This window comes from Oratosquilla oratoria, chromosome 41 (genome assembly GCF_046742065.1).
Source record: "Oratosquilla oratoria isolate Oo_2021 chromosome 41, ASM4674206v1, whole genome shotgun sequence".
NCBI lineage: Eukaryota > Metazoa > Arthropoda > Malacostraca > Stomatopoda > Squillidae > Oratosquilla > Oratosquilla oratoria.
Genome location: NC_134817.1, coordinates 955001 through 965000, shown reverse-complemented (window position 1 = coordinate 965000; position 10000 = coordinate 955001). Strand labels below are relative to the sequence as shown.

Here is a 10000-nt window from a genome sequence, read left to right as displayed (position 1 = left end):
CACTTGGATTTAGTCAACACATCGAGTTGCCTTTGGGTGAGCGGACGTCGTCCTTCTCGCCTCTCAAACCAGAAGACGATTTCGCCCATTTGATTGTGCCCTCGGATCGAGAAAACCTCTCAACCATTTAGCTTTAAGGTGATGGCCTTTCTTGTGTCGGTTTGTCGCCGTCGCCGGCAGAAGGCTCTGTTCGTCCGGGGGAGCCCCCCAGACCGGAGAAGGGCGGATACACTCGACCATAAGTCCGAGCGCTTAGGATTTGATTAAGAACGTTCGTCTGGTTCAGGAGCTGTTCCTTCAGCGTTCGCAGCTCCTTGGCCACGTCGCTGCAGCTGTGGTTTCGACACGACTCCTGGAGGCTCCCGATCTTCTCCTCGAGAACGTGTCGATCTCGCGTCCGCTTCGAGTCGATCCGACGAAGGAGCTGGGTGACGGGGGTGTCCTTGTTCTTCGAGGAGGCCGAGGCAGACATGCAGATCTTGGTGGCTCTCTTCAGCGCTCCCGAAGGGATGTAGTTCTTCGACTTTCTCAGGTGGTGACTCGTCTTCTTGTTCGGTTCGATCGTGACTGTGGACGGGACTTTGTAATTGCGGGCGATTTTGCGGCGGACTGAGCTCGGGATCCAGTTGAAGACCTGCAGGAGGAGCTCGGTGGACGCCAGGTACGACGCCTCCTTCCTCAGGCGGTGGATCTTGCCCTGGCGCTGCAGCTCTGGGATGTCGTTGACGGCCAAACCGATCAGGAGGTTGGCCATGAGGATGGAAACTAAGAAGAGGAAAACGATGAGGGCGATCTTGACGATGACCTTGTAGTCGGCGTTGACGCCTTCCATGATGTCTTTGAAGTCGACCTCGCCAATCATCATCATCGAAGTCTTGGAGAAGGACATGAAGACGCCGCTGAAGGGGGCGATGTTCTTCATAAGTACATGGAAGGCCACGGTGAACCCGATGAGGAGGGGAAGGAAGGCCAAGAGGAAGGTTAGTAGGCTCTTGGCCACGTGACTAAACATGAGGATGTAGACCCCCACGGACGGGAAACGCCCCAGAAGAATCATGAGCTCGATCCAAGCGAACAAGCTCGATATGCTAGCCATGTGGGTCTCAACTACCATCTTCGAGTCGCTCAACACGTTGAGGGAGAAGACGATGTAGAAGGTGGTGAAGAGGATGACGAGTTTACACAACGTCTCCCACTCCTTGAAGGTGCGTCTCCAGTTGATGAGAGCGTGGAAGATGTTCGGGATGGCGATCAGGAAGAACATGACGCTGAAGAGTATCTGAATGCTCATGAGAAGCGAAGACTTCTCTTTCCATGACATCGGGGAGTCTCCGAAGGTGAGGATGATGTAAGCCGAATGGAGGACGAGGAAGATGAAGTAGACGAAGGTGTTGAAGTAGAAGACGGGTACAATGCGTCTCCACTTCAGGAAGAGGAAGCTCTCGAGCAGCGGGTGCTTCAGGAGCTCCTCCGTCTGGGAAGACGTCAGTTCGGGAAGAACAGAAGTCTGCACGTTCTCTGACACATACAAGAGCGGCGAGTAGTCGAAGGTGATGGAGAAGTCTGGATCGAACGGGTCCTCCCCCGAGGCACTCAGGTACTCGTCGAAGACCTTCTCCAGGAGGTTCTGGGACCCTGGAAGGTTCCGCAGCGCCAAGGAGCACATGGACACCCCATCTTTGTCACAGCGTCCGAGGTGGTCCCCGTTCCTGAGGAGGAGCTGACAACACTCGAGGGAGCAGCTCTTCATCGCCAGCTCGAAGGGCGTCTTGCCATTTCTGTCTTCCTTCCTCACGAGGTTCTTCGTCTCGGGCAACTGGAGGAGCTTCCGAAGACAATTCGAGCAGCCGGAGGCGCTGGCGGCGTGGAGGAGCGTGGTGCCGTCCGTCGTCTCGACCGTGGCTTTGGCCCCGCGTCGTAAGAGCAGTTCCAGGGCCAAGGGCATCTTGTGTCTCGCCGCCAGGAGTAACGGGCTCTCTCCCTTCACGTTGAGGCTATTGATCTTCATGCCCTGGTCCAGGAGAAGGTTCAAACAATCCACGGCCTTCTCGTCGATGTCCTCCTCGCCGTTGTCATCCCCGAGGAGAACTGAATGCAGGACGCTGTTTTTGGAGTCGTCCTCCATGTGCAATAGGCCCTCGCACTCCTTCTTCGCCAACAGCATCCTCAGGAGCGTCGTGTTCCTCGCCAGGGCGGCAAGGTGAATGACGGTCAAGTGGTTGCTGTCGGTGAGGGACAGATCGGCGTTGCCCTGAAGGAGGAGGAGCTGCACCAGGGTCACGTTCCCGCGTCGGACGGCGTCTTGGAGGGGCGTCTTGCTGTGCATGCCCTTGAAGTTGGATGACGCGTATGGTCTGGCGTTGGCGTCGGCGCCATGGCGAAGGAGGGTCTCCACTCCCTGGTGCCATTCCTCCATGACAGCCACGTGGAGAGCCGTGAAGCCCAGAGCGTCGGGTTTGTTGACCTAAGAAAAAAAAAAAAGAAGAAGAAGAAGAAGAAGAAGAAAAAAATTAATATATCTCAAAGGGAAATTAAAGAAACGAAATACAGGTAAACAAGTCAATATATATTACAAATGAAATAAATAGAAAATCAAATGAAGCAAAACAGAGAGGGCCATCAAAGCATCTCTTCCGAAAGCTTAGAAAACGGAGGGCGAGGTCAGCCTGTGTGAAGTGAGGGCACGCGGGCAGAGCGCCCAGATCAAGGGCAAGGTGGTGTCTGCTATTTGTAGAGGTTAACTCTTTGTGACGCCTCACTAAGCTTTATTCCACGACAAGGGTCACGCCCTCGACTGAATGAAATCGTCTGGCTCTAGCAAGAATAAAATATGTGGAATTTGACCTCGGGGCAAAGAGGTCCTATCCAATAAGATAGATCGGGAATCTACATGGGGGCTTACCATACAAAGGAAACGATCTGAAGGATCGTTATACGATGTCGTGGCATTTACCTCCCCTCAAGGGACCCCACGAGTGTAAGAGGGCTCAGAGAGAGAGATCCTCTGTTCTCACTCACTTCGGCGCCCTCCTCCAGGAGGAACACAAGGGCGCGGAGGTTTCTGGCGAAGGCGGCGACGTGGAGGGGCGGCGAACCTTCGTGGCCCATCCCGTTCAGCATGTCCGGTTGTTTCTTCACGATCGTCTGGAGCTCAAACTCGTTGCCTCTCCAGATTGCCTGGAGGAAAGGTGATGATAGTAATCGTGGTAATGATGGTAAAATTAGTAATAGTGATAATGATAGTAATCGTGGTAATGATGGCAATATTGGTAATCGTGGTAATGATGGTAATATTAGTAATAGTGGTAATGATAATAATCGTGGTAATGATGGTAATATTGGTAATTGTGGTAATGATGGTAATATTAGTAATAGTGGTAATGATAGTAATCGTGGTAGTGATGGTAATATTAGTAATCGTGGTAATGATGGTAATATTAGTAATAGTGGTAATGACAGTAATCGTGGTAATGATGGTAATATTAGTAATCGTGGTAATAATGTTGATGGTAATAGCAGTCATGTATTCCCTCCGTGAAGTGGAAGTTGTGTTCCTAGTGACAGCTGGTGTGATTGTGAATCACGAGCTGGACTAGTGGTCGACAGCTGTTACCCTCCCGAATGAGAACGCAAAGCTCTGGGTAATGCTGTGAGAGAGAGATTAGGCAGTTGTTGTTTTTTGTTATCACGTGTCAGACCCCGTGACCGGCAGCTTCTACTCTCCCGTATGAGAGCCCAGGTTCCATATATGGTTTTAACATGTATGCATACGTGTCTGTATGTGCGCAGAGTAGTCACACAGTAAAGCGATTTTGATTTAAGTAAATTGGGGGAGGGGGTGTACTTACTCTGATGATGGGTGGCATGGGCGCCGGACCATCGACCGCGTCTTCTGCTTCTTTCCCCTGCGATGTGTTTTCGTCTGTAGAAAGGGGACAGTAGGCCACCTCAGGTATCTCGGGAAGGGACATGCTGCAAACGATCAAATTGGCGAGTCAGTAGAGGTTCAAGTCACGGCATTAATCCTTAAGCCCCAGTCACACCAAGCTTACTACCTGTTTCCGACCACCTTCGACCGAAAATCAAGCGATCGGTCGGCGACACAAAACCTATGCAAAGAATTGAAATGGGAAAAGTTAATGTGAATGATAAGGTGAAAATATATGTACTGGGGACTATTCATTGTGCGTTGTAATACATCTATCGATCTATCTATTTTACAAAGGATTACAAAGGCGGAGCATGCCGACAGGAGACCTTTTGGTCCACATCTAGGTAGGATGCAAAAAATTCATAATAATAATAAAATAATAAATAAAAACTATAATAATGTAAATAACAAATAAGATACATAAATAAATGCGTAGGTATAGTTAAATAATAAACAAACAGGTAATTAGTAAAGAATAATAAATTTACATATAACTAATAATAAATGAATATCAGACAGACAAATGATAACAAAACAAAAACAAATAATATACAATAAATTATAATCATTACAGCATCTTGCTTAAGCGTTTATCTAAATGATTCTTAAAGCTTCGAACTGAACTACATTACACTACCTGTGCAGGAAGTTTATTCCATTCATTAACTACACGGTTGGCAAAGTTGTTTCTACCTACTTCCAAATTGAATCTATTTCCGGACAGTTTGAGACCATTGTTTCTTGTCTGATTCTCATTCAATGTGAAAATTTGGTCACTTTTGATGTTGTCAATTCCCTTTAAAATCTTAAAGAACTGTATCAAGTCACCTCTGAATCTACGCTTTTTTAGGGAAAACAGATTCATATGTTTTAATCGATTTTCGAATGATCTATTTTTGATATTTGGAATCAGTTTTGTGGCTCGCCGTTGTACTTTTTCCAGTCTGCCAATGTCTTTAATGAGATTTGGTGACGAACTAACGATTTATATAGCTTGTTAATGAGAGATGGACTTTTGAAATCAAAAGATCGCGCAATCAGTCCTAGAATCTTATTTGCTTTCTCAGAGGCTGAAATACACTGCTTGGATGATTTGAGGTCGTTACTGATAATTACGCCGAGATCTTTTTCACTGTCCACCTTTGTTAACGAATTTCCAAATAACTTGTAACTCGTACTTACTGTTATTTTTACCTATGTGCATTACCTTGTATTTACTTGTGTTAAATTTCATTAGCCACTTTTCAGACCATTGCTATAATTTATCTAAATCTTCTTGAATATCTAATTGGTTTAAGTGATCATTTGTCACTCCGCACAGTTTTGTATCATCAGCAAATTTGGAAACAGTAGATTTTAGTCCATGGTCTATATCATTTATATATACTATGAATAGAAGTGGCCCAAGAACGGAACCCTGAGGAACTCCACTTGTAACAACTTATTCCGTGTACAACTAATTTAGTAAGTAGTCTTTCGTGTGGGACGGTATCAAAAGCTTTTGCAAAGTCTAGATATATTAAATCTATATTGTTTCTTTTGTCATAATTCGAGATAACTGTGTTGTAGAATTTGAGTAAGTTAGTCACGCAAGAACGTTTCCGTCTGAAACCATGCTGGCTATCATTTATCAAACAGTTACTTTCTAAATGATGTTCGATAGCATCTCTGATGATAGTTTCCATTATTTTTCCTACGATTGAAGTCAAACTTATAGGCCTATAATATATATTTGGCTTCTTTTTGTCACCTTTTTTGAATATGGGAGTAACGTTAGCTAGCTTCCATTCTCTTGGGACATCTCCGGATATGATGGATTTCTTGAAAATAATTTCTAATGGAACAACAATCTCATTTTTCATTTCCTTTAAGATTCTTGGATGCCATCCGTCAGGCCCTGGTGTTTTATTAACTTTGAGTTTATCTATACACCTTTTCATTTTTTTTTTTATATTTGTTATATTTGTTTTATTTATCTTATTACCGACTACCAGCGAGTTTCCAAAGACTACCTGCAACTGATCGCCGGTGGTCGTAAGTTTGGTGTGACTAAGTCTTTAGCTGTGGTGACAGCCTTTATAGACTTTCCTCTGGCCTGCTCCAGATGACTTTATTCAGCTGAGAGCGGATCCAGAAAGAGGTCAGAAGAGGAAAAAAGAACAAGAAACAAAATGAAAATGGTACGTTTGTGTGTACATGAGCGATTTCCCCGTTGCTCTCCGTATCCATAGATCATAGCTGAAACTATATACTGATTGTCAAATTTGCGTTTCATACATTATTCAACCAAGTGATATATATGTATTTTTTTTATCTATTTTCATGATCTATGGTCGGTTTTAACATTTGACTTCAGTGATTATACTCTTCAGTTATTTCAGTGTTCTCAACATTGACTATGCACTACTTTGAATTTTTTAGTTGAATATTACTTTGGTGCTATTTTTCTCAGTCGTATTCAATCCAACTTTGAGACTTTCCTTGCTCAGGTAAAACAGATTTTTTTTTCTACAGTTTCTGAAACTAGAAAACCATCCACAAATCTCAGATGATCAAGAATATTCTTTGTTAAATAATTTGAATTCCAAACTAAAAATTCTAAAGATTCTTTTAGAAAGGTTTTAAGCAAGTCGTGTGAAATTTGATTACTCTGAAGAGCTAATGTCGTGATCTTCATTTTTTTCTTGGTCGAGTCTCATCATAGACGTATCTTGCGTGAAAGTTTCGTTGAATGTTGTGTCAATGTTTTGTGTTCGTATGTTCGACCTAGTCAAAGGCCTTTTCGTAATCTACAAAAAATCACAAAAATTTACTGCAACTTCTCGTTTTTTTTATTTTTATTTTATTTTATTATAATATATATATTTTTTTTCACTGAGACCACCACCAGTTTACTAGGAAATTATACTTACTTCCGTGTCATTCCGTTAGTAAAGAACTTAAGCAACTAAATTAAGAATAAGCAATAATTAAGCAAATAGATAAGTAATTAATTAAGAATAAGCCAATTAATCAAGAACTTAGTTTAATGAATTAAAGATTAATTGTCCCCTTTCATACCAGGTGGTACCCTTCCTTGCATTCTGGATGCCGCCAGGCGATTTTATTCATCTTAATGTTACCCCCCATCATCAGGTGAGGAGCCCACGCCAGGAGTAGCTGGATGTATTCATAATATTTCAAAATATATGGAATCCCATTGATATTACTTCATTTCAGTTATGTGATGACATACCGGGAATGTTGCCAAATGTGCGTCTTTTTAGCCACGTGACTACATGCACGAACTCCTTTCCTTGCACGTCGACTGGGAAATGTGGCAACAGTGGACTGCATTCGAGCGACCTACTACTGAATATATATAAACAATTCCGATGTTGCCAAATCACCTATTCCATCTATGCCAGATCGCAACAGAATATGAGCAATCTGTGCTCATTTACTCCAAACTTCACTATAATTTTGTAGTTTTAAAAGAATAGAAGCGCTGGTGCATTGCCATGTCGACGAAATACACACGCAAACACACACATTCACACATTTGAGGCAAGGTATGATAAAATGTTGGAGAATATGAAACGGGACCCAAAGAGGTTTGCTATTTCCCTATATACTACAATTAGGTAAAAACACACACACACACACACACACACACACACACACACACACACACACACACACACACACACACACACACGCACACACACACACAAACAAACACACACAATCATTACTGAAAATTGTTTTCCTGGTTTGGAGTTGGAGCTTAGTTGGTCGTAAAACCACACTGAACGAAACCACACGCCTGAAGGGCATCAAGAAGCAAACTTTCCTTTCAATTACTCCTAGAAAAAACTAGAAGAAGACCCGCAGTGACGTAGAAGAAAGCATTGTCCAATCTAGAACCATGAGGGAATTGAAAACCAGTTTTTGGTCATTGGAGAAATAGGAAAAAAAGTCACTCCGAAAGTAAAGTGTAGCTGTTTTCTTGTATGTTATAATTAGGTAAACACGCGCGCGTAGACACACACACACATGCGCGCGTACACACACACACACACACACACACACACACACACACACACACACACACACACACACACACTTGGAATAGCTTAGTTAATATAGCTCAAGGTGGAACAATACATGAATAAGATAAACACACACACACACACACACACACACACACACACACACACACACACACACACACACACACACACACACGCACACAAATACTTTATTCTGTCTGTATTGAAGTCAATTTATTTCTTTTATTTATTTATCATTTATATATTTTTTCCGCACCCGACCTAGTTATGGACCAAAAGGTCACCTGTCGTCATGCTCCACCTTTGTAATCCTTTGTAAACCCCTCCCGGTCACAAGGTTAAGAAATTAACCTCCCCTCCCTTAATCTCTTCGCTGTATAAAGCTAGTTAAGCACTTTATCCTGCCGCTGGGCGATTTTAATCCATCCACGTGGATCAAGGCTTTCGCTACCGACTGTACTGTACGTCTCATGGAAACTGGTCCCCTTGTGGTTCGTTGACCTTTTGCTTTGGCCCAGAATATGTGACGTCACGTTTTACGTCATCAATTTTGGCGTCAAGTGATTTTATTCTACACAGAGGTCTCTCTCTCTCTGTCTCTCTCTCTCTCTCTCTCTCTCTCTCTCTCTCTCTCTCTCTCTCTCTCTCTCTCTTTTCCTCCCTCTCTCCCTGCCCGAAAACAAATAACTGACAATACTGATGTGTTATTGATGAAAGTAAGGGTATTGACGACTAATATAAACAAAATATTGGCAATATGATTATTGTCATTCAATACTGAGTGCGCAAGGGTTGCGTCGCAGTATCATGAAGTCGGACACGTACAGTTCGTCCTCCTCCGCGGTACTCCTCACGTACTCGGCCTTTCCGTCAATTCTGCGCACGTACCACCTTCGCTTGTCCTCTCTTGGTAACACGGGATATACAGTATATATATATATATATATATATATATATATATATATATATATATATATATATATATACTGTATATATATATATATATATATATATATATATATATATGTATACAAATACTCTTGAAACTTGAGACAAGGAATGATGCAAGGTCAATTTGCAAATGCAAGCAACTCATTCAACTTTCAATTGGAGGAAGAAAAGGTCAATCAAGTTGATGACATCGAATCCTTCATGCCAAAAATGCGCCATATTCGTACAATACCGCCGCAGTTTTTTTTTTTTTATGTAAATCTCACCAATATTTGGCTACACCTGTCCTATTTTGACCTAAAATGAAGTGACCTAATTTAACCTAACCCAAGGCCTAAAGGAATAAGAAAAAAAAAAAAAAAAAAAAACGAAAAGGAAAGTGTCGCCATCTTGGAGACAGCTTCGCAAACTCGTGGAACTTATGTCCCCAAATGTACCGTTAGACGCCGTTAGGTCAGAGAGACATAAATAACGTTTCTGCAATGATAACAATAGTATATCCGGGATACTTCCTGCCAGCCCCATACGCCAATCGTTTCCGTTTATTCTTTATTCTTTGATCCAGGAAACAGGTAATTTCCAGGGATCCAGTCTATGTAGCACTGTATCACTGTCCCAATCACAACACAGCCTCAGGTCTCACATACGTACCATATATATACATATATACATATATATATATATATATATATATATATATATATGTATAATATCTATACATATATGCATATATACGGTATATATAGATATACATATACATATATATATATATATATATATATATATATATATATATGTATATATATATATATATATATGTACGGTATATATATATATGTATATATATATATATATACATATATATATATATATATTGTTACGGAGGTGATTGTAGGTTAAGTAAAAAATTTTAGTATAGGTACACAGATTCCTCTGGGAATCGTACGTTTGGCAACGCGGGATGCCCAAGCTGAGGGCATGCAGTACAGAATTCCAAAGCAAGGCCTGCTCGAGGGTAATCGTTTTTGTATGAAGGAGTGACAAATGAGTGGAAAAGGTGGTAAGG

At 42.2% G+C, this 10000-nt stretch overlaps 1 protein-coding gene across 3 annotated transcripts in view; it reads right to left on the bottom strand.

Moving 5' to 3' along the window:
• The window catches only part of LOC143020873 (transient receptor potential cation channel subfamily A member 1-like), a 27140-nt gene that overhangs the window by 128 nt on the left and 17012 nt on the right, over nucleotides 1-10000 (bottom strand). Inside the window, exons 2-4 of one of the 3 annotated variants that reach the window (XM_076177731.1) lie at nucleotides 3849-3972; nucleotides 3019-3177; nucleotides 1-2464 (exon numbers count right to left, since the gene is read on the bottom strand). The exon at nucleotides 1-2464 is cut by the window's left edge and continues 128 nt beyond it. In XM_076177731.1, coding sequence (XP_076033846.1) covers nucleotides 134-2464; nucleotides 3019-3177; nucleotides 3849-3971 — 2613 coding nt within the window. In that variant the 5' untranslated portion in view covers nucleotide 3972 and the 3' untranslated portion in view covers nucleotides 1-133. Of the gene's footprint in view, nucleotides 2465-3018; nucleotides 3178-3848; nucleotides 4110-10000 lie in introns of all 3 variants that reach the window. The other 2 variants (XM_076177733.1, XM_076177732.1) reach the window with 2 other exon arrangements.